At 43.4% G+C, this 24,999-nt stretch overlaps 1 protein-coding gene and 1 long non-coding RNA gene across 4 annotated transcripts in view; one reads left to right on the top strand and one right to left on the bottom strand.

Annotated features, from left to right (window-relative positions):
* grb10b (growth factor receptor-bound protein 10b) overlaps nucleotides 1-24,999 on the top strand; it is a 51,333-nt gene that overhangs the window by 21,048 nt on the left and 5,286 nt on the right. For all 3 annotated transcript variants that reach the window (XM_011605442.2, XM_011605443.2, XM_011605441.2), the window contains exons 4-8: nucleotides 2,817-3,129; nucleotides 4,556-4,700; nucleotides 20,312-20,468; nucleotides 23,562-23,677; nucleotides 24,013-24,087. In XM_011605442.2, coding sequence (XP_011603744.2) covers nucleotides 2,817-3,129; nucleotides 4,556-4,700; nucleotides 20,312-20,468; nucleotides 23,562-23,677; nucleotides 24,013-24,087 — 806 coding nt within the window. The remainder of the gene's footprint in view (nucleotides 1-2,816; nucleotides 3,130-4,555; nucleotides 4,701-20,311; nucleotides 20,469-23,561; nucleotides 23,678-24,012; nucleotides 24,088-24,999) is intronic.
* On the bottom strand, nucleotides 3,036-5,354 carry LOC115250326 (uncharacterized). Its single transcript, XR_003888904.1, has 3 exons — nucleotides 5,224-5,354; nucleotides 4,530-4,729; nucleotides 3,036-3,150 (listed from the first exon to the last, which is right to left on the bottom strand). It is a non-coding gene; the product is annotated as an uncharacterized lncRNA (long non-coding RNA).

Raw genomic sequence — 24,999 nt, 5'->3', positions numbered from 1 at the left:
GCCAGCTAATGATTTAAGCTTCAAAAACTATATTGCCCATCACATAGAGACAGGCTGAAAACATAAAGATGTGAAAAATAAAAACACATTTAAAGCAATTAGATGTGATTGCCGTTGCTTTAAACAAAATAAGCAATATAGATATGTCTCATTGGGCAATATATGCTTTTATTAATCTTTTTGACTTTTCAAGAGTTTAAAGGTTCAAATCCTGTGTCTCATTAGCCAATGATTTATTTGTTGAGGACATTTTTACAAATAGAGATCCATGATACATCTAAGCAGATTACGAAAGCAGGTGAACGAGACCAAGATGGATCTTTTTTTTAAAGAATATACACTTAAATAAAACCCTAAAAAAGATGATTTGTAGAATTAGAGCTGCAATTAAAGACCCTTATGTAGAAAGATAACAGGGAGAGTCTACACAGTCGCCAAATAAAAGTACAATGCAATTATAAGTAAATAATCAAGTTTAGACATGTGGCTGTGGTGGAATGCAGGAATATCAGCAGGAGAGTTGATATCCAGTTGATGACAGTTGCCTGTGGAGTGTCTAAGAAAATGTGGCGTGAGCGCTTCTTTAATTCCAGTGGTGAACTTTTCTGAACTCTGTGCCGTAGAGAGAACAACTGCAGTTGCTTGGAGTGTCAGATGCTGACGGCTTTAAATCCTGTGTGTGCGTGACTGCCTGCATGCTGCTGTCTGTGTCATCGTCTTGCATGACGCATGCCTTCGTTCACCTGACTGTGTGTGCATAGGTGACTGAACCTTGTGGCTGATAATGACTTTAATATCCCGCACGCTAGGGTCACTTTGTTAGAGCTTTCTTTGTACACAAACAGGTCTGGAAATCTGCTCTTTGGGACAAATCAGGTCAGATTTTCAAGGAAACATTGTTTTTATTCATACTACCTTGAGGGTGAATGTCTCCCTTCGTGAATGATGGATGATGTGTGTGATGGGTCTAGGGTGGGAAAAAACTATTTTTAGACTTTTTCTAGCTGTTGCTGTCATTTCTAGTTAATTTTGAGTGTTTTGCTCATGTATGTCACAAAATATTTTCTGTTTAGTTAACAGTGAGTGTAGATTTTGTCACATCTTCTTTTTATAGGTGTTTTTTCCTGTCCTAAGCTTGTTTTGTTTTATCTTTGTATGCTCCCTGTGTCCTGTGGCATATAGCTCTTTAGCTCTTCAGGATACCTATAAGTAGCTGCTCCAGCTTGCCTGTCACTATAAATACCTACAGATTAACCACTTGTGATTCACAAGCACCTGTGATACAGCTACCTGGCATGTTTTCAGGTAAAGCTCCTGGAAGGAAAGCTTTTGGCCATGTCAGCCAGAGACAAGGGAAGCTGGGATTTTTTTCCTGGCCTGCTAACCTGTGGCTGCTCCTGGTTGTGTTCTTTTGTGGCCTTCAGTAAGAGTCAATGTTTTTCAGAAGTAAATAATCATGGTGTACTCTGGTGTCAGTTTTCATGCCAAGCTGCATGACCTTTCCCATGGCACTATCCTTGTGTCACCTTGCACAATCCTGCCGTGACCCCGAATCACCCATCCCAATTTAAACTGAGAAGTTTTATTTTTTATGAATGTCTTTATTACTCAATCCATCAAACTTTTTTAGTTTACAACCTGAATATTTCTAGATTCGATTCCAAATTCCATCATTGTTTTACATGATATTCTAAATGGTATTATAGTACGAAGTTGAACTTTGAGTATAATATTTTCCTGGTTTCCTTGGGATTTAATTGTTAGCCCCTTTCTTGTTTCAAGTTATGTGTTTCATAAGTTTTGGAGCTCCCCAACACAAACCTCATGTTTTAGAAAACATCTGTACTGCACAATTAGAGTCTGTCTCCCCCTAGTGGCTTAATTATATCTCACAGAGCAACTGGGTGGGTTCGAGATACAAGGACTTGATGATGAATTCATGAAATAGATTTCTTTTTCATAACGAAGAATTATTAATCACAAGATCGGGCACCCTGCTGATTATAATTTAGAGAGAGCAAAGTTTGGCATCAAGTTTACCCAAATGATAAAACTTTCACAGCTCGAAGCAATTAGAGGAGAACACTTCCTTTCAGTCAAGCTCTCTTCAAACTTTCATTGAACCGGCTGCTGGTAACAAGTAAAAATTTCACCTTCTGAATTTAAGGGTGCCAAGAGCTTTTTCACCAGTTTTTTTTTTAGAAGTCTCTGCTCTGAATTGAATTCTAGAACGTTTTTAAGAGCTTCCTGTGAGTGTTGAGCCGATGTATGCAATGCGATGCTGTTGCTGTGAGCAACAAAGGTACGCGCTGAATAGGGTGACAGGCAGGTTCCTGCTTGTACCTTTCATCCCTGGAGATTTGGCTTTGAGGGCAGCACAGCATGCGAAGCCAAGATTGTCTTGCTGATTGAGCGCTCGGGTTGCAGAACTGGTTGCCACTGAGTGTGCTCCATCCATGTGAGATTTTATTTATTTTTCTCTGTATTACGTGGAATTGTTTGTGCAAAGGGAGTTCACAAGTTCATACTTGGCCACAGTGAAATGATATAGAAACTGAAATAGAAGACGGAAAGTCCCAACAATATTCATAGGCTTCAGCTCTTTTATTTTTGTGCCTTAACTATCTGAAACCAAAACTTTATTTTTCTTTTTGCGTCCTCTTGGATTTATGGTTTCGGGCGCAGTTTTATTGATTTGTTTTCTTCCCAGAATCTAGAAAGCCCCATGTCTCACATTTTAAGCTCAAGGATTTTTATTTGACATCTGTTTTGTATGAATTTTTACTCTGTGACCTGTCCCTGTCTGTTCATTCCAGAGGATGATGTTGATTTAGAGGCCCTGGTCAATGATATGAACTCCTCCCTGGAGAGCCTCTACTCCACCTGCAGTGGTCAGCAGACAGAGTCCACACCGTTACTTCACAATGGACAGCCGTGTTCTTCCCACCACCAACACCACCACCACCACCATCACCATCATCACCACCACATCCCGCACAACCAGCCGAGACACAGCCACCCATCGGACGGGCTGAGCCACGTCTCCCCAGAGCTGCCCTCCTCCTCGTCTGTGGACTCCCCCCAGACTGGCCTCCGACGGTCGCAGCCCATGCACATCCTCGCTGTCAGGTAGTTGTCTGTCCAAAACAGCTGTTGATGAATTTCTGCTTCAGCAAACAATATTTGGGCTGTGTGACAAACACTGGCAAAAACGGAATTAAACCCTAGGGGGAGCTGTTGTGACAGTTCAGTCAATGGTATAGAATTCATCAAAGAGAGTGGGGGGGGCAGCATTAATTCCACAAACATGATTATTTATTCCTTTGTTACCAAAATAAAGAAAACAAACCAGCATGAAACAACTATAGCTTCCCCAGAATGATTAATGGACTTTCTAAACTGAGCGTGATGCACCTACAGGGGGGCACACACAGATGCGCATATATTGCATCGAGCTTTAAACTTTCATCGAGCTCTTTCTGGATTTCCAAATGCTACACTCTTCATTTCCCCCTCTGTACATAGGAAAAAGATCCCTGTAGATCCCTGCACTCTCTCACGATAATTGGGCATAACATTTCCTCAATCTTCCCTATCTTTAGCCTTTCAGTGACCTCTGCCTTCATTCCAGTGTCAAACAGGAGAAAAAGAAGGGATTCTCCTTTAATTTGGTATGAAGTGTGACGCTCAAAGGATAATAATTTTCACGCCAACGCTTCAATTGTACAGATTCAGATTCCCCACATGCAGACATACAGCTGCACACACACTGACACGTCAGCTTATATCCTTCGCCTTTAGAATATATACTGTAATAGAATTCCAAGGATGATCGGATCATGCAATTTTCTGTCTTAAGAGCTATAAAATCTCATTCTGACTTACACACACTCACACGCATACACACACAGCCCCAGAAGTACTTATTATTCAGGGCTGACCTCTGGATAACCCTGTTCTCAGGCTCAGTTGGGACGACATCAAACAGCCGGCTCCCTTTTGAACTTGATGTGTTCTACAGAGAGAGTTTGGGAGGATAAAAAAGAGGAAGAAACCTCTACACTGACTCTGTGAAATGTGAGCCTGGCTCAGATTTCACAAAACTGACCTGCCTGTTTCTTGAAGACAGGACTGCATCCTGAAAAGTTTATGATCGGCCGTCAAGTCATCACTCATCCTTTGGGCTCAGCCTATAGTGTATGTGCCTAATTTAAAAGGCGGCTCTAAAGCGGTGTCTTGATTCAATATTGATGTGTGCTTAATATTAAAGAAAATTAGCTGGCAGGCTGTGATTTGTGCTTCATTATGGTGAGATCAGATGGAAACAGAAATGAGCCTGGATTCTGTACAGGAATGCTTTATTGATTCTAACGCTGTCTCCTTCTCAAGTGCATACATGTGTCAGCAGCTCTCATTTCAAAGCTCTATCATTACACATTTAGTGCGGCTTCTCTGATCCGTGACCTCAGTTGTTGGGTCATGGTTTCGCCTCTTTTGCTATGTGAGCCGATGCTAATGCTACAACTTACATCTTGGTGCCGTCTGTGGTGTCCAGGAGTTTACAGGAGGAGGAGCAGCAGCTGAGGACATCGTCTCTTCCGGCCATCCCGAACCCTTTTCCCGAGCTCTGCAGTCCAGCCAGCTCCCCTGTCCTCAGCCCTGGATCCTTGCCACCAGGAGAGCCCCCGGCGGACAACTATGTAAGTCCAATTGTCACTGTTGTCAATTACTGAGGAATTCACAAAACAAGCAAACAGTTTGTTTTTTATCTGCAGGGCTGTTTGTGTGGGTTTAATATTTTTGCTACACATTATAATTTGGTGTGGTTGAATCTGGATGCAAAACACGGTCCCAGTATGGGGTTGCTTTTCCCTTTGAAAAACAGGATGTGAGACATCAGCCGGTATTGATATACTTCTGTGTTTATGACTGTTCGTGTGACTCCAGCCCTCCATCCTTCCCTTTGAAGAAATAAATCATGAATGTATACGTATGTAGTGGCTAACTGCCTGTCAGCCGTACAGAATATGCTTGAGGAATTTCCCGCCGCCATACATCTGCTGGTGTTTTGCATCTGAGGCACGCTGATTGCTTGCATGTTGTATCAGCGCTGTGAATGTGTGCACACAAGGTGGTTGCCGGCTTTGTTCGAGGAATAGAACAAATTAGGTGAAGTGAGGAAGGTTGGGGAGCCGCTATATATGTGTGCGTGCTCGCACGTACCTGCACATCTGGCGCTATTTCGCCTCTGCTCAGCCGCTGGTATTCGTCTGTTAGTTAACAAAGATTTAGGGCCTCTTCTATCTATTCCTGGAAGTCAGAGGCTCTCCATCATCACTTTTAATGGTCTTCACATGGAGCTGGCCCGCGCTGGTTACATTAACATACCGGCTTACAGTAATCTGAGGGCGGACAGTTTCCCATAAATATTCTTATTGGCAAACATCAGGGCCCGTCCCTTATACTGTAGTGTGAGAAAATTCAGGTGAAATCTTTATTTATTTTTGCCTGCTTTAATGGCAGCTGCACACTTTCTCATAGATCACCTGGTAAGTTGATAAACCCTTCGGAGTTGGGAAACTGCGGCTTTGAAACTGTGGCTTTTACCATGTGTGAGAGAAATAAAGCTCTAAATATTTAATGTTGGACAGAGTCTTGAAAGATTTAGTTTCATTTGAGCTTGATGAGTGGGAACACTGTCTCTTTCTCTGTGGGAATGTCAAAGTATTGAATTACAAGCTGCGGTGCATGTTCAACACTGCATTGTAAATCTCGGCTCAAACAGTAAATAGGTCAAAGATTAATGTCTCACTAAGTGGTTATGAGTTTTGCCTTGAATTACTGGCTGTGACATAACATTGGCTCCGTATAGGTAAAGCAGGCGTGTCTGGTAAATGCTCAGAAACTAATTTATTAGGCCTGCACGGGACGAGAATACTGTTGGTTTTGAATTTCCACATGGCCTGTTATGAGTGAAGTGAGCAGAGTGTGGGATTGAAAGAGGTGTAGGGGATCTGGAGAGCAGCAGCAAAGGCAAAATTATACCTGTCAGCTGTCCTTCTCTTGTTGAATAAGGTTATTTGTGGCTCTTCTTATACCGTGACTCTTCTCCAGGCAAGTGATTGTCAATGGTGGAGCAGTTTTTTAAAGTTATGTAGAGCTCATACGTTCAAATGGGGCGTAGATTTGCGAATGGGCAGCGCAAATGTTTGAGCCAAAACTGCAATTGTTTTTTTTCTTCACTCACTTCCATTTGGAACCATTATCTCCTCTTATGGGATTGATTATCCATAACCCACATCACAGCAGCCCTGGTTCATATTTATTGCTGTGTCAAAACTTCTAAACAGCAGGAATGAACATTTCCAGTTGCTCTTTTTCTGTGGTCGTAGCTGAGAACTCGGAATAATCCTTTTAGTGGAACCACACTCCGTTGGCAAATGTTTATTTAGGTAAAGTGACACAATTTAGGCAAATAATTTAATTTTGTTACAACAAAACATCACTGTGGTGAAAAATGCCATTTTTATTTATTTTTTTTTATCACTGGTTCAGACTTGTCCAATCAAAACGTGTCCACGCACACCTCTTTGTGTGTGAGTGTGTCCATGGGTTGTAGACGCGCGCGCGTGTGTGTTTGCAATTGCGTCATCCTGTTTGTGAGTTCTGTATTCTATTTACAGCACTGGCAGCGTCTCTGTATTGTTGATGGGAGTGGAAAATATGTCTCACTGTGGTAGCTTTTCAGTGGAAATTCACTTCAGCACCTTTCTGATTTGCGAAAAAGAAAAAAAAACAGGAAAAGAAACTCATCACACAAGTGCTGGCTTCTCCCTTGGGTGTTTGATGGCGGTGGAGGAGGGGAGAAGGATTGATGTGTTTCAGATTTGACATGTGGGATGTTGAGCAGGTAATTTATTGCTGCCGCCACACTTGAGACATCTAACTGGAGTGATTCCAACCATATGCAAAGAGTTGTGTGCATTTTTTCTCTCTTTATCCCTCGTCCCTTTGACTCTCCTCTCCCTGCCTTCCAAACATCCAGGCCAGTCAGCCAGCCTGCTGCTGAGAAGCTTTTCTGTTTCATTTACTGAATTTTCCATCCTCCAGGCGCTTTCTGACAGGCTCTTACACTTCTGTCCCTCTGTTTCTCCTTAACTCACTCCCCTGGCCTCTGTGCAGGAGGCATGAGAGAGCAGCGCTGGGCTGTCAGGCATCAGTGTGCAGGCTGGTTGACATTGCCATATGATGTCTTTTCCTGCATTCCTCTTTCTTTCCAATCCACGATCTGATAGCAGCATTTATTGCTGCATCGGTGTAAAAGTTGTGTTAAATGAAAATGTAAAAACATAAAGAAGTTTCAGTGCAGGTTTGTGACATTCAGTCCTCAATAGAAAGTCTTTGGGTTTACTTGGGTAATATGTTCTCATAGCTGCCCGAGTTATTCTCGTGTGGGAACAATAATCATCGCATTGCCAGATTGTGCGGATTTACTGTACTTGGACCAGGATGTCCTGCAGCTCTCTGTGTTCTATGCTGTGGCAAGATCCCCAAGCCCTGCCTCTGCAGCTCTAGTCTGTGTTTCATTATATTCCTGCGGGCCTTCCTATCGTTTTATTTATCTTGCTGCGTTCCTCTCGTCCCTCCACCCTTTGGCCTGGCTGCAAACTCACGATTGAGTCAAAATTCCTGTTGCTGTTTTAATATATCAGGCTGGCCGTGTTGCTGCAACGTGTCCACCGGTAACAGATGACTTGATGAGTGTTTCTTCACACGTGATGAAGTAAGAGGACAAAAATAGTGCACTGTGCCAGACGGGCAGCGGCGGTTGGGTTGGCATTAATTTGATCAGCTGCACACGTCTGACCGATGATGCTTGTGCTGCGTGTCATGCAGCTCAAAGCAAATGTGGAAGCAACAAGTTTCTATCTATTTTAACTCATAATAATGACTTCATACACTATAAAAAACACAACAGGTACCTTCTCTGTACCTTAGAAAGCATTGTGGCTGGTTGCTCCTGCATTTTCTCTACTTCTTTTAGCATACATTTTGCTATGCTGCAGTTTATATAATAGCTTTATAAACTGTCGGGTGGTAGCTGAGTCTGTAGGGGACTTGGCTGAGATGCGGAGGGTTCTTGGTTCAAGCCCAAGTGGACAAAACTTGGGAGGGGTTCTGGTAGTTGGGGCTGGTTCCTTGGATGAGCTGGCGACTCAGTTGGGAGTGTACCCTGCCTTTGCCCATATTTAACTGGGATAGGCCCCAGCACCCTCCCCATGACCCCCAAAGGGATGAAGCGCACAAGGAGAAGCAGAATTGCAATGAAATCTGTTCATTATATATGTAAGCAAAGTAAATAATTATGTGTACAGTGCCGTGCAGAGCAGTATGTTAAAATTAGCTACACTCTCATCAATAATTACAATACTGTAATGCACGCTGAGTAATCTTGCCACCTATTGCTCAGTCTGCCTGTCTCTGTCCCTGGATGACATCACTTAAGTCAGCCAGACTTAACAGTTTTGACACGTACTTATCAAGAAAGTATTTTGAGAATGCTGCCAAGATCAAGTGCCAGTTGTGAAGGGTATAATTTCAACGATGAGCTCACGACTGTAGCAGTCTTGGTATCAGATGGCAGAGATCATTTTTAAATTGCTCCTAACCTTGTATCATAACTTTTTATTTTGTGCGAGTTTGAAAACTTTGCCCGTACGGCCTCCTTTTATTCAATTATTCACAGAGAGGAGTAAAAAGCCAGATATGATGCATTAATGAGACAGGCACTGTCTGCCTTTCTATCCCATCATTGCACCGGTTGCCTAAAAGAATCTGAATTTATCATCACGGTTACTTCTGATATGCTGATATTCTGGATGTATGAATTTTGCATGCGCTCACTCATGGTGCCAGCCTCCCCGCAGCTCACAGCATCTGCAAAGCAATGAACAGACACAATTTTTTCCGAGGATTTTTCAATCTATCCCCAGTTTATGAAAACGTAAGGTACTTTGTCTAATCCACCGCTGCTAGCAGCGCTAATACTGCAAACTAAATCAACGCTGGCATATTATCGAGTTATAAAGTTGATATAGATGCAGTATTTTGTTGCTTTTTCCTATTTACATATCGGAGGTCATGCGGATATCAAACTTTTTTGCATTTGTGTTTGAGTTCAAGTGATTAATGTAGCATAGCTCAAATATTGACGTTTCTTTTAGCTATGAACGATTTGACATTAGGAAAAACAACGGCCTGTTATTGCAAAGCGTTGCAGCCAAAAATCACACAGATGAGTATAGCGAGAGGGAAATAAATCACGAACCTCTCGGGTCATAAAGCCCGTAAGAAAATAAGATGCGTAAAGAGCTGACATTTAGTTCATTATGACCAAGAGGTGTCTGAAAAAGTCTAATCCTCAGTTCCTTTTCCAAGTTAAGTAAACAGTTTTAGATAATGGCTCCTTCACATTGCTGAAAATAAGGCAAGAGAAAAGCAGAAATGACGGGTATCGATCTATCCCTCCTCTCATTTTGCTAGCGCTCATGCATGGCATTCCCCGGCTGCCTCTTTCTCCGAGTTGGAAATGCTCCGGGTCAGAGGTTAGATTTTTCCACTGTAAATGGAAAAGCAGAACGGAATGTTGCCAATGCCCAAACGGTCGGCCTCTGTGTGTGGGAGCTACCACGGGAGCGTGCACGACTGTGTTTTAAAGTGCATTTTCCACAGGGCTTCGCTCTACCTAATTTGCTGTGCAGTATGCACGCTTGCCTCTGCAAGCAATAGATCGTCAGTCAGGGACGGCGCGTTGAGAACACAAAGGGTGATGTGGCCCCCACAGCTGCCTGGGTTCGTTCTTTAGCTGACACACGCATGACAAAGTGCACACAAACACTTGTTTGGTTGCAGTGCCTGTGTTGTGGTGCGTCTGTGTGGTTCGCCCTCACTCTTGGATTGTTTATATCTGATTGTTGTAGCCGTTGTGAATTTAAACCGAGCGCTCTATTGAGCTTGTGAGTGCCTGCATCCATGTGTGTATTTGTGGTTCATCCCTGCCCCTTGGCTTCACGATTCCTAAAGCAAACCCCTTCTGTAAAACACACAACCATATCCATGAATGTACACACTCACACATGCATACACTCACATACACAATGGTTTACCAGCAATTTTGAAGGGCCTTTACATTGAATTCCATTCATTTTTTTCATCCGTTTGCACAGCCTTTTCTTACCCCAGACCGGATAAGATTATACCTAACTGTAACCTTCACCTAACCTCTAATCATGCCTTGTTCTTAAACCCAAGTCCTTACCTTGACATTTAATGATAATGTTGAGAGGCCCAAGATGTTGGTCATGCAACAGTGGTAAGACCCCACAAAGATGGTCAGACCCCACAGGGTGACTGAAATTCTCAAGTCAGGAAGCCACATACTGTATGTGGACTCTCCCACCCTTTGTCTCTCTCTCCCACCCACATACTTCTATCTTTGTGAGGACTCTAACTGATATAAAGCATTCCTTACCCCCTACCCTAACCATCACAGCTAAATGCCTAACCTTTACCATAACCTAAAGCTAATTCTGTCCGTAGCCTTTAACCCTCAAACAGCCCCTCAAAGTGGTGGGGACTAGACAAAGTGCCCTCACTGTGCCAGTAAAACGCATGTTGTGGTCCTCGGAATGTAGCATTTACAAGAACACAATCACACACTTTATGTGCACTTGTAATTAGATCATTGTTAAAGAAGATGATTAAATCCCAGTGTAGCCATTACAGTTGTGCTTTTTTCATGTTAAAACCACTTTCAAACGTTCAAAAAATGATATTTAAACAAGGAATAATTGTTTAAATGCAACTTTAACCAGGGAAACCGATACTGAATATTTAAATCAGTGCATGACACTAATGTTGGGAAGTACTGGTCTTTAAAAACTGACAGTAATTCTTAGTGAATTTAGTAGTCACTCCCTAATTCTTTGTCCCAGAATGCAAGCAGTGTAGGATTAGACACCATAACCTTCGACCAGTTTATTACCTCTAAGGTCCCGTTTCTCCTGCAGCTAACGGCAATCGTCTTTGACGACGTTTGCCCTATTCCCCTCATCCCCGCCTGTGTGTGAGCTCTCCCAGCACGATGAGTTCAGCTCAGAAATGATGTGCATTCTGCCCAGCATATTTGGAAATGTGCACATGTGCATTATTGCACGTGTCAAAGTTTGTGTAAATGTTTTGCGAAATGGAGCAATGTGTTGCTGCCTTCAGGCTTTTCATCTGGCCAAGCTGAGCAGGACTCATGTAGGTCAGAGATACTGCCACTGTCTTTCTCTTTCCCTCTGCCTTCTCTCTGTCCTCTGTCTTGCTTGGCCACCCCCACCTCTCTCGCTCCCTCTCTCGCTCCCTCTCTCTCTCTCCCCCCACTCTGAAAAAGTAGGACAGCTCATATTTCTGAACCCATGAAAAGCAGTGGAGGAGGGAAGACACAGGAGGAGATAAGTAAATGAGACATTTAGAAGCACCACAGCCACTTCTCAGCAGTCTGAAAATTCATCATATGCGACATTTAAATTGCATGACACTCCATCCTCCCTTTACTCTCTGACTGACTCTCATTTTGCATCATTAGTCTATAACCAGAAGAAATGTGAATGGCGATGTTTTATTTTAAATTTGAATTCTGTCTCCCCACCACACATCTTTTTTTAATCAAAATCTTCGAATCAGACCACTAGAGGGCACTAATTCCATCACGCTAGCCCCAATCAGTGTAAAAGCACAATGAACAAAGAAGAGTGAGCCAAATATGGTGCTAAAAGGGTAGCTCAGGATATTTTTGTATCTTGCTTTAATTCTTTGAATGTATAGATTTAATGGAAAATGTTTGATTAACATCTCACCAGGGGAAACTAATGAGATGTGACAGGTTTTTTCAGAGAATATGACACATCTTAGCTGTGAATTCTTCCCACTAATGGAGACCGTTTGATGTATGTTTTGATTCATATGACAGGTTCTTTATTGACCCTGATGTAAATAGCTTTCTTCTTGCATTCCCAGCAGAGAAGAATCCACAGATGTTTCATGTTGCATTTGTTGTGTGCTTTATTATTCAGCATGCTTGTGTTCTTTGGTTCGGTTTCAAAATTCTCAAGAGAGTTGGTTTCATGCCAGACGCTTTATAAAATGTTACAAAATCTGCATGCTGAGATCTTCACAAAAGCTCTCACTGTCGAACATTTCCAGTATCCAGTATTCCAAAATCATGCCCATGATGTCATCTTTTGTTTGCCTAATCACAATTCCCATGCCCCGTCCTTCTGCCCCCCTGCTGTAATAGGACAATGGCCACAAATCAGCAGCGATCTGAAAGGACAGTTGCCGCCTGGGGTTTGCTGGCAGTCAGCCTCGTACACAATTAAGCATCCGCTCCCACTTTTACTCCTGTTGGTAAAATATTTGGCTCCATGTGGGGTGTTTCTCAGTGGGTAACCCCAGCAAATAAGGAAGCGACTGTTCATCCATCACGCGTGTGTCATAAGGAGGGTGTTGCTCTACTCTGTGCATATGCAAATTTGTTTTCAAAGAATAAAGAACCTCCATTTTGGAGAGAATCTTAACGCACAAAAATGCACAAAGATTCGGCCCTACTGTTAGTTGTAACAAGAAGCTTAGAACTGCCGCATTTCAAAAGCATGCGCATTGGGTTAATTGACTCCAGGTGTGAGTGTGTGTGCTCTGTGATGAACTGATGACCTCTAGATTCCCGTATATTCCTGCCTCTCACCTGGTGACCGCTGAGACACTATAAAACTGATGTGGAACAAGTCAGAAACCAGAGGGATGGGCGGTTCGTCCACTTGACGAGCTCTTGGCAGAAGTCTGTCAGTGCTGTTTGCATGTATTTTGGCTACTCTCTTATCAGCAATAAAGATTCCAGGTCCATTTCTTGTTTGGGCCCTTTACCAAAGATGAGACCTGACCAGAAGTCCAGACACGTATAAGCAATGTCAATTATTGTCTTTGTTTTTGCATTTTTAGCATCTTAGGGACTACAGAGTGCAAGAAAGCAGTGTGGCGAAAAAACTTTTTTGACACTTTCCAATTGTTGACACTGACTCCCGTGACAGCGTGTCAATGCTGCTGGCTGAGTTAATGATCTCACAGTCCCCTCTGGGGATTAAAGGGAAATTAGAGGGAAATTGGGTCCATGTTGATTTGTCCTACTCTTGGTTAAGAAATAAAGGCCCACATTTCCCTGAATTTAGTTTTTTCTGTCTGTCCATTGCAGCATATACAGGTGGATTGCACAGATGTTTTACCTCAGGTATGCAGAGGATGAACTTTTCACCTGGCCCAGGTGTGTTGCGTCAACACCTAAATTTAGGAAAAAGATAAAAGGTGGCTTTTAACAGGTTGACCACTAATCACTGTCACACAGGCAATCGTTTTAGCTTTGTTTGACCCTAAATGATCGCCTAGAAAATCATATTTTAACCACAAACAGGCCTTTTTCCTGATCTCATAACTTCTTGTTACTGATATTTGTCAAAACATATGGGCATGCTTTAAAAGGTTTAAAACCATAGTTAGGTTTTTTTTATACATGAAAATGAAAATGAAGCATGACAGATGGACACACAGAAGTTGGGACAATGGGACTCTGTTCCTCCTGTTTTTATCTATACATCGCATATCTCACTTCTCCCCCCACTCTTTTCTATTTTTTCTCCATCAATCTGCCCCGTGCCCACCTCATTCACTTCTGTCTTCTTCTGCTTAACTGGGCCCAGATAGGCCCCTGTGCATTGGGTCTTAATTTGACACGTTAATTAGATGACAAGGGACAGTTCGCCCTCTTTTCCTCATGAGTCAGCAGAGTTTTCCCGGCTTGTGCCTCCCACTACTGCTGACTACATCCCTGAGCGGAGTATGGCCAATTGTCCCAGACCCATTCAGGTTTTTGTGTCGCCGTCTCATCTTCCGGGCAACAGATTGAAGGGGTAGCCAGGACCACACACAGCCCCACATCGCAGTCAAAGGGGCTTTATGGAGGATAATTCTTGATACCAATATGAATCCAGGGTGGGTTGCGTGCGCCAAATTTGCCAATTAGAGAGTTGTCCTTAATTCAGTGCTTGTTTATATGTTTAAAGTACAGCTTATCTTTTGGTTTATTCACTTCTTTGACTAAGTCTGGGGGCTAAACTGATGCGTGTTAAGCTGTAGACCAAACCTGACAGGCATCCTATATAAACATATTAACAATAGTCTGAAGCCTCTCATGCCTTTTCTCCAGACTTTACACTTGTGGTTGACGTTTCACTCACTCAAGCGTTCTCATTCATGATTCTCCTTGATACAATAAATACTTCTGACTAAGACAGGCTGTATAGTACGACATACTCTAGTTTAGTATTAGATATATTTGTTGAGGTTTAAATTCTAATCCTCTCTTTTTCCAAATGGTCAGATTTCAAGATTTTAAAAGTATATATGTATGTGTTACGGTTGTGGTAAAGGTTGTGGTTAATGGTGAGATGCTGTATGTCAAAATGACCTGAAGGCTGAGCTCAGGGTCAGGGGTCAGTGTATTTTTGTATATAGTAATGGCACATAAAATCCTCTCTTGTTCGGAGATCCTGCTGAAATGACATGTGATCCGGAATCCTTTAAGGTTGAACTTGAATATTGAAAATACTGTTTAAGATTAATCTACATTGGGTGTGGACTGAATGATGGTTCGATAGGTTGGGAGCCTTGCTTCCCTTCTCTTTTCCAAGTCAACCTGTTATCCAGCTTCACTTCTCAATACAGCCACATATGTAATAGATCCTAATGTGCGTGCCAGCTGGTAGGAATACACTTTTCAAATAGCTATGTGCCACAGTAGCTTTGGTCTGATGTAATGACACATAATGCCTATGTAATACCAGTGCAGCTATTTATAGATTGGCAGCCAATTTTCAGAGTCAGATGCGTGTGAGCTGCCGGGAGTGCACCCACACGCTTGTGTACATACTTGAGTTTGCACAAAGTACATTCACACACAGTACTGTTTAGTTTCTCTTTGTCTGTTGGTGCCTGCCTGGTTTCTGTTTGGCTTTGTCTGCCTGGAAGAAGTGTGCTTGTCTGTCTGTTTTGAGATGTGTGTTCTTGTGCGTGTAGAAACTCATGCTTGATTACATGCATGCGCTATTTACACAACATGTACGACAAGTATCAGCTTAGCCATGCACCTGTGTATTTTAGGACTTATGAGTGTTAATAAGCACATCTGGGTGCCTGTGAGTCTGGTGTATGTGTGTTTATTTTTTTATTATTTTTACCTGAACCTTTCAGTCTCTCCCTCGGGGATTACTTCACAAGGCAGTTATCAGACCTGAGTCATCAGAGGAGGTTGAGTGACTCTGCTCCACCTAAGTGAAGGCGCAGCAGAGAGCATTACAGATAAAGTCGTCTTTTAAAATGTTTCTTTCTCACCCCAGTGTCTCCCACCTCCCTTTCTTCCCACACAGCAGTCAAATGGTATTGCCTGACTGTGAGATAAGATTTCCATAGCTCCCACTCAAATACTTCTGCATTTGCTTAGGTGCCTGCCTGCAGCTCACCCTCGGATCAGTATTGTCTGTGAAAATAAACACGTTAATAAGATAGCGTTGATATCTTTTTGAGAGCCATGTTTTAACCTTTATGTTGATATAAGCTAACTGATTAATTTTTGACTATTCCTCATAGATTTTTTCCAGTAATTATAACAGGCAAATAAATGTGTCATGCCTGCACAACCCCGGATCAGTATAGCCCTAAAAGACATAAGTAGAAAACTCGTGGGATTGTGAACTGTTAAAAGTCGCCTGTAGATAAAGTATATGAGTTTCTATGGCTTTGTATAGGATGAGGAATGATGGTGGATAGACCAAGACAAACATACCAAATGTTAACACTGACAAATGTCCCCAGTTTTCATTAGATGACAGACATTTCTAAAAAATAGCACCATCACTTCTGATAACAGTGCTAAAAGTATTTGGGAACTGGGGAGAATAATTGGTGTAATTTTAAGAGAGGAATGTTCTCTCTGTCCAGCTTAATGAAGGATCGAAGCTGCTGAGCTGTTGAGGGCCTCCTTTGTCTTATTTTATGTTTCGTAAAGCTTTTTTAAATGGCTACACAAGTCTGCGCGGCAGACAAATACCTAAAGGACTGTGGCACACAGCCCCGTGGTGCTTGGCTAGACTTCTATGAATTGCTCTGCTTAAAGGTAGCCTTCAAATATGTACAGAAATCCTAATGTTTCACATAAAATAATGAGCATGAAATGCTTTTGATCTATGTGGGCAATTCTGGATATATTAATACCAAGTCAAAAACTCCATCGCAGACCATATAATTAAAAAGGGTTTAGCCGAATGCCTCGTGTTGTGCTGTGACCTGCAGACCGGTTCTCTCCTTATTTATTTAATATAGATCTAATTTGTGATATACTGCCTGGTAATTCCCAGTTCAAATGGAGAGATGTGTTCACTGAAATGAAAGTGTTATACAGTACAGTATGATGAGGTCATTGCAATGTATTTGTATGTATTAATGTATTGACTGGATTCAGAGTGCTGTTTGCGCAGAGACTTTAGCCTGTCCTTAATATAGCTTCCATTCAAAGTTGATTTGCTGCATATTTCCTGCAGTGCTCTGACTTGCTGACGCCAACATCTCTCATGATCTCTAACTGATAACTGCAAACTTAAAGTCTCTGTTTTGTGTTCATCCATCTGCCCATTTCCTGTGAACCGCCACCTATTCCTAATCAGGATCAGGGGGTCGCTGGAGTCTGTCCCAGCAGTCACTGGGTGAGAGGCAGGACCCAAGACAGGTCACGAGGTTCATCACAGGGCACACACCATCCACTCACACACTCACATCAAGGAGACACCCTAATCACTCCAATGTGTATTTTCTTGGGCTGAAATCAGGGTACCCTGAGAATGCCAGATCAGATAGTAACAGAACCTGAGCCGGAACCAAATCCGGAACCTTCTTGCTAACCACTGTGCCGCCCTCTACTTTATGTCTATTTTACAAATCTCTAGGGGCTTAAAATGTGGCTTTAGACCTGCCTGACAAGAATCCTAAAGCCCTCAGAAGTTGTGGCAAAGCAAACATTTGGATTATAATAATCCTATAATCTGTATTTAAGTTTCATATCGAAGCCAGGGTTTCACCAAATAGAGTATCACCATTGGCAATAGGTAGATCAGTACGAGAAAAGAGTGCTTGAACTTTATAGAGTGATGACCCAGGTGATAATTACAGCATGATGTGTGAAAACCTGTATTCCAACATATTCGGCCTGCTTGGGGCTTCCCCCGCCGGTTGACTAAGTGTGACGTAGGTGAGGGTGTGTCTGGGTCTGCGTGAGTGTTTAAGGGTAGTTGGAGGGAAGAGGTGGGTGGGAGAGACAGCTGCATGAGCTAGATATGTGGATAACAATAGGAAGCATTCATACTACACGTTCTGCTGGAGTGTGTCACCAGACTCTCTCGCTCGTCTTCTCCTCTTGGCTCGACTTCTTACATCTGCATGTCTCCTGTTTCTCCTCCTGCTCCACGCACGCACGCACGCACGCACGCACGCACACACACACGCACGCACACACACACACACACACACGCACACACACACACTGTCTGCCTATGTGTATCAGCACTTATTCATACACTCTTGTTTCTCTTTCTCTCTCTCTCTCCTCCCCCAGATTTTCCATTTCCTTCCCAAAGTCTTCCCGCTATGATGAATAAAGCTGTATCATTGTGGCCGCTGCACCTTTTCCCACCACTGTTTCCTTGTTCTTTCTGTGGAAATGTTCTTGTTCCACAACACACAGACACACACGTACGCGCGTGTGCGCGCACACGCACAAACACACACGCCAATTATTTTCATAAAGTATGAAAAGAGAAGAAGTTGCTTTAGGAACAATTTAAAGCTGCTCTCTCCCAGACGGGGTGTGTCAAGACTTTTGTCTGTCTGACACAGTATTAAATATCGGAGGTAAAAAGGAGGGGTTGCCGTTTTTGTTCTTCCGAGAGAAAGAATGTTGGCTCAAAACTAGCCACCAGGGGAGGAGTAGAAGTTTGGAGTCCTTGAGTGCTGCTGTAGGTTTGTTTCATTTCATTTGCTCTGTAATGAGTCCTGTTACTGCTGTGAGAGGCAAAGAGATCTGACTAGGGAGTTCAAAGTTGAGCCACGGGGAGGGAGAAAAGGAGCCAGGCAAAGAGGAGGAGGAGGAGGGAGGTGAAATGAGAGGCCAAGAAGAAGCGAAAACCCCACGAGCCAACAAGCCCTCACTTGAAAACTTCTGAACCTTTTGCTGTCGAGAAAAGTGACAAACTTTTTCACCCTTTCCTATAGTCTGTCTTCCTCTTCTCGTTTCTCCTCCTCCTCCTCCTCCTGCTGCTGTTACACACTGCCCCACACCCTTCTCAAATAAACCCTCTCTCTCTTCATGCTCTGAAAAGAAGCTGAAGCACAGAGCTTGCATGACTGTGCGTCTGTGTGTCTCCTGGACTATGTATGGCTCTCAGTGTGCGTGCGTGCGTGCGTGCTCGCGCGTGTGTGTCAGTCTGTGTCTGTGTGGGAATGATTACATCAGCCTGCTGCAGCCTTATGATTGGTCGGTGAGCCTGTGGTTTGATTCACTGTGCCTTGAAGCCTGTGGCTGAGGCTGTAACCCTTTGTGAGAGAGAGCGAGAGAGAGAGAGAGAGAGAGAGGCGGGAGGGAGGGAGAGGGGAAAAAAGATAGTTGTCAGACTCCACCGGCACTGGAAGCACTGTGCCATACCTGCTGCCATTTGGTCAATGACTGCTTTCTGTGCCTCTGTCCTGTGAGCTGTACATATCCCAGCTTTAGGTGACATTTTTAAGGCAGAGGTGCTGGTCTAGATAGACTGAAGGACTGGTGGGATATGTGACAGGTAGCACAACTACAACCACCAACTGTCGGCGTTCAAATTTAGTGTCTTTTTTTCTGGAGGAAACGGGCACCGCAGCGAGGTTTTCTGTTGGTGAGCGTGCGAGTGTGTGTTTATGTGTGTGCGAGGGAGACGGGCTCACTCCAAAAATGCCTTCGTGTTCCCCGGACTGCTGCCTATTGCGGGCCGTGGAGGTAAGACTGCTCTCTTTCTGTGGCTTTTTTTTTTTTAATGTTTCGAGACCTGCCGAGGATCAGCTTCTCTCCGCCGGTGGTGAAAAAGCAAATGTGTACCTGCCTTAAAATCCGACACTTTTTAAAGACGTGAGGAGAGCAAAAAAAGGAAAAAAATGTCAGCTGTGTTGAATCACTGAGACTCCTCTGCTTTTTTCCACCGAGGGCATTTTTGGATGGATAGAGCGCCTCGGGCCTGGTCTGCGCACGCTGTGATGCTGTGAGCAGCATCTTTAGGCAGCGAAAGTCTTTGTCATGACATATTATGTGGGATGTGTGCATATGCGATGTGTAGGTTTCACGCAGGGTTACCAGTCTGAAACATTCTGCCGGTTAGGTAGACTGCTCCAGTTTTCTCTCTGTGCCATTACATGTGTCCTGTGTACCAAGTGACTGCAGTGTTGAAACCTGTGGACACACGCTGACAGCAAATGAGGGCGAATTAACCACAATCTGTGATGTCTGAAGATTAAAACCATATCTGCTGATGGATTTTTCTTGTTCCTTTCCCTGGTTTGATGGCATTAATTTCACCAACAGCACATTGATACTGAAATGCAGTACATCCCTCATTTTATTGTTGCGGGAGGTTGAAAGCGTATCCTGTGACATGCCTTATTTCTGGATACTTAACTTGTCTGATAAACTGTAACTGGAAACGCTGTGTCTGCGTCACCCTAAGCCTGAGGCACTGAGAAGCCATTGAGTGTAGGCAGTCCTGCAAATGCGTGTCACACTCCAGTATATCTGCTTCCATTCTGCAGAGACAAGTTGCTATAAGCAGGACTTGTCAGTGATTTCTGACACCACAATTACCACATAGCTTACCGTGCCTGTTCTTCTCCATTGTGTGCTTTAATTATAGAGGTTTATGCTATGGAAGCATACACTGTAGGGAGCTATATGATAAATACTGTTCTAGAGTTTGAAGAAAATTGCTGGCTTCACCCGACTATTAGGCCGTGGAAAATAGTTTGCATTGAATGACAGCGTCACACATTGCTGCTGGATTTATACTGTCACCTTATTTTTATGTAATCTGGGACTTGACACATTAACAAACCACATCTAAGCTAAACTCAGTGCCTTATTTCCTTTTCATAGATTGTGAAGATTTTCAGCGAGGATGGCATGGGTAAAGTGGTGGAGATCCCCGCCGACATGACGGCCCGAGACCTGTGTCAGCTCCTGGTTTATAAAAGCCATTGTGTGGACGATAACAGCTGGGCACTCGTCGAACACCACCCTCTCCTAGGACTAGGTAAGGAGGCGAGCCCCCGTGGGTGTGACATACTGTTTGCGTACACAAAAACGCACACCAGCGCTTGGTCACGCACCTGTTTGCCGTTTAGTTGCACACTAACATACACAGGTGCATATACATATACATACACCTGCACATGCACGCATGCATAAGCACATATTTGGGCAGATAGACTAGATGCATATTCTCATGCAGGCATGTATTCAAGCATGAGAGCATGCACATATTATAGCCAGACTGTTCAGAGATCTAATCGAGTGTTATACTTTGTAGCTGTAGCTGTAGCAGGGCTGTGTGATCCAGATAGGGTTTCTGAGTCAGTTATGGAGACAGACCTGCAGCTTTAGACAAAAGAAAAGCACCGCAAGTGCGGGAGAGGAGACCATCGGCGTTAGACGGATTTCAGACTGTAAACCGGTGAATAATCTCAAACCGTGTCCTCGTAAAATCTGATGCAATAACTGCAGGTGTGTTGTGATTAATTCAATGATTGTGCTGAGCGGGGACAGTGTAACTGGAGACCGTGTTCCCCAAAGGCCTTTATTCAGGAATACTAAATCTCTAGAACCAGTTTAGAAACCAGCATGGTCCCAACAAGTGAGCTCAACACGCACGAGATGCAATGAATCCCAAGTATTCATCAGGAGCCCACCATAAACACGTTTTATTTATTCAGAAATAGGCGGCAGGGAGTGTCACATAAGGCAAACGGCATCACTTGTCATAAATAACTGGGATGAATCCCAGACAGTTTTTATGACAGTTTTCTTCTTTTGTCTTATGTGGACTGACATATGTTATCTGTTATTAAGTGAACTGGGACAGTTATCACTGGCAACATGATATAAAGGTTAAAGTGTCTCACTGAAGGCTGTCAAGCCTCATTTGTTTGACTCGCTTATCTTTTTTGATATTATATCATATCAAGGGTGCAGGTTGGAGGCCCGCGGAAGTGAATGTGAATGGTTATTGATTAAGAGAGATCACAAAGCCAACCTTGGCTCTTCTTTGTGTCAGAGAGGATTTAATGTTGTGAATTCAGTCATTCACCTGGATGATCGGTGAGGATTTGAAAGGGCTGTTAAGACTAGAAATGATGACAGAATGGAGATTGGGGAATAATAAGATGAAATGGGTGAGAATCACAATGTAGAGCGGTGTGCTTTTTCAAATTGAAGTCACAGATATAATATTCTCTGACAGGTCATTACCAGTTCCAGCGGCTGCATGGGGTGCAGCAGTCTGCGAGCAGATTCAAACTTTTGCATTTGACAAATTGGGAAGAACAGCAGTGTTGCACGCTGAGCCTTGCACACAATCAACAAAAGATACTAGAACGCTCTGTTTCCGTGTTCCTTAGAACCAAATGGGGCATTAAACTAACACAGCTCAAGCAGCAAATTTGAACTTGGTGTTCCATTATCAAAGCAGAGAGCTGATGGGGTGAATTTATGTTCAGCTTGGGGGGAGTTAAAGCCAGATGAACGAAACCCGGACCTCTGATTATAAAGCACTTAGGTTAGACAAGTTGAGCCTTTGCTCGTGTCTGTATAGTTTCACATGAGCACTTAAATATAGCTGCCGCTCAGACACGCTGCAGACACGTGACAGAAAGCACATCAAACTCTTTAAGCAGCCAAATGTGTAAATATAGTATTGCCAAAGTTTAGCCCAGCATAAAGACCATGATGCTGTCATGTGAGGAAACTGTAAGCCAGCGCATTGCGTTATTAATGCAGCGGCTGTGTTGCAAGCACGTATTTCACCATTGATCATAATCCATCCAGATTTCTCATCAGGACTGTCAACACGGCGCCGCCAAATATGGCCCCATTGATTTTTTATTTTTTTTGCAAATGACATCACTGTTGGCTCGGGGCGTGCTGTTCTATTCCAGCCTGAATGTATGTGCACAACGTGTTCTTCACACTGCCCCAATGAAGGAACCGTCCATTTGTCATTGAGAGGCAATAACCATCTGACTGTGGGTGTGTTTTAGATCTGTGCCTATGTTCACTTGCATCTAAAAACACGTCAAATCTTTAGGCTTTATTACATCTTTATACTTACTTTACTTTGCGCGTCTACCTGATGTGTCCATTTTGGCCAAGCCTTTTTTTAAAAATTTGTACAAGGCAGTAAAATGTTCATATTTTAAAAAGAAGTGTGAACTCTTTGGCTAAGATTTGCTGTTTGTAGTGCGCGGCGATGAGTTGTTGCGTGAGTGAGGAGTTCGTGCACACGCGTCTGCGCTGCACATGTGCGCGTCGTGATGCTCTATTCCTGCACGTGTGGTTGGGCGATGCAGACAGACCATAAACAATGGTGTATTTGTTTGAATAGGCTTATTCCAGGGACCGCTTTTGGTCTTTCCTTAATGACTAAAATGGCCCTTTGAATTAAGACTGACCTCTGCTTGTCATGGCGGAAAGGTTAACAACCCTGGGACAGTGAGGTAGTGTTGAGGGTGAATCACTTCATGACCATTAGTGACTCATCGGGGAGGTGGGACTGGAAGGAAGAGTCGTGACAGCCCTTCAGTGATTGTCATTTTAAAAAAGAAAAAATTGGGGGAATGTTAAAAAAAAAAGGTACTGCAGACCAAAAGATAGTGTTACCAAAGTTAGGTTCAACAATTTTGAGAAAATCCTCATGTTTTACTGGGGACGTGACACTGGGCTGTTGCAATGGTCTGAGTCATGGCTGAGCGTCACAGGATATATAAATCACAGGGGCCTCAGTCCACATTCCTGCGAGGACACACTCGGAATAAGCCCCTTTTTTGCCGTGAAAATAAAAAGCCTGGGTATCATAGCCATACCATGCATACCATAGCATAGATGAGCAGAAACCATTTAAAGGAAACATTCTCTGAGACATCTGGCTGAGTCAATTAACGACCATTTATTCCTAAACGTGGCACCGTACTCAGAACAGAAACAAGGTCATACGTTTGTGCTTTACGCCGCTGTTAAATGATCCTTTCAGCCCAGAGAACGTGACAATATTGGTATTTTTATTGTTGCTTAAAAATATTATTGAAGAACATGTCAAAATTTTTGGAATTACTCACCGCTGGTCTCTCCTCAGAACGCTGTCTGGAAGAGCACGAGCTGGTGGTTCAGGTGCAGGCGTCCATGAACAGCGACAGCAGATTCCTCTTCAGGAAGAACTATGCCAAATATGAATTCTTCAGAAACCCGCTGGTAATTGCTTTTTTTTTGTGTGTGTGCCAGTTTCTCTACTTCCTCATTTCAAAACCATGTCACATTTCTTGTTTATTTCATTTGATGTGTGTAAGTTACGCTTGCTTGGATTGTTTGGATTGTTCTCGGTGTTGTCTGTGACAAAGCGTCACTTCACGCCTTTAATCTGGTGAAGTATTTTGACTGGCGACCGCACTAATGAGATTCGCATGACATTTCTTTTTTTGTCACATTTTCCAACACTGTGATTGTTGTCACGGTGGTTGATATTTTCTGTCTGTCTGCATGCCTCCTCCTACCTCCTTCTCCTCCTCCTCTTCCTTTTCTCCAACCAGACATTTTTCCCAGAGCACATGGTTGCATGGTGCCAGGAAAGCAGTCGCACGATTCCACCGTCTCAGCTCCTTCAGGTACGTGCAGCACGCATTAGCCAGCTCCTTTCGCATCAGATTTTTGCACCCCTACACCCGAACCTGATACACTTCACCTCTGACCCCGAGGCGGCGCGCCGTGTCAGAGCCTTCCGTGATAACTACTGTTTATCTCACGCTGACATACGACTGTCTGCACCACACACGCCACAAGCTCACACCTGTGATAGATAGATAGATAGTTGGAATGAGGTTTTACATTACCATAAATTCACACACGAACAAAAAAAAGCCTGCTGGATATTTGTTGTCAAAGGTCTGAGGACTTAAACGCATCGTGCTTCTCTCCTGCATTAATAATAGAGCTGTCAGACGAACAGCAACGCATGGAATCCGCCCCTCCACCTCCCACAAAGCTTTTAACTCCCGTGTCAATCACATCAGTGATACACTCCGAACACGCAGGAGCCAGTCATGTGTTACAGGTTGTGATCTGGGGTGGTCCAGTCGGAGATAGTTTCTGACCCCAGCTCAACAAGGTGTTCCTGATATTTTCAGTTGCCCAGGACCCATTGGTGTGCAGCGTCAGGGGGAGGAAAAAGCTCTCCAATTGTATCCTCCGTGCGAGCGTGTGTGCGCCGCAGATGTTCGGAAAAATGCTCACGCGTGAGGCCCGTTGTAGAACATTTCCTAAACACTGGGAAACACGAGCATTCAATATTGAGGAATCCTCTGGAAATGTTTACCTTCCAGCAACACGCCACAGATTCCGAATCAGCTGTAATAACTTTACCTGCCAGTTTTGATGTGAAATTTTAGGAAACCAGGAAACCACAAACACCAATAGTCCAGAGACCCACAATTTATTGTTTTTTCCCTCCACAAGAAAGGCTCCATGTTTTTGCTTAACGTATGTGACAGATTTGTCCGAACAGACTCATTTCTATGTTG

This window comes from Takifugu rubripes, chromosome 7 (genome assembly GCF_901000725.2).
Source record: "Takifugu rubripes chromosome 7, fTakRub1.2, whole genome shotgun sequence".
Taxonomy (NCBI): domain Eukaryota; kingdom Metazoa; phylum Chordata; class Actinopteri; order Tetraodontiformes; family Tetraodontidae; genus Takifugu; species Takifugu rubripes.
Note: the sequence above shows the minus strand (reverse complement) of the source record. Positions and strands in the feature narration are given on the sequence as shown.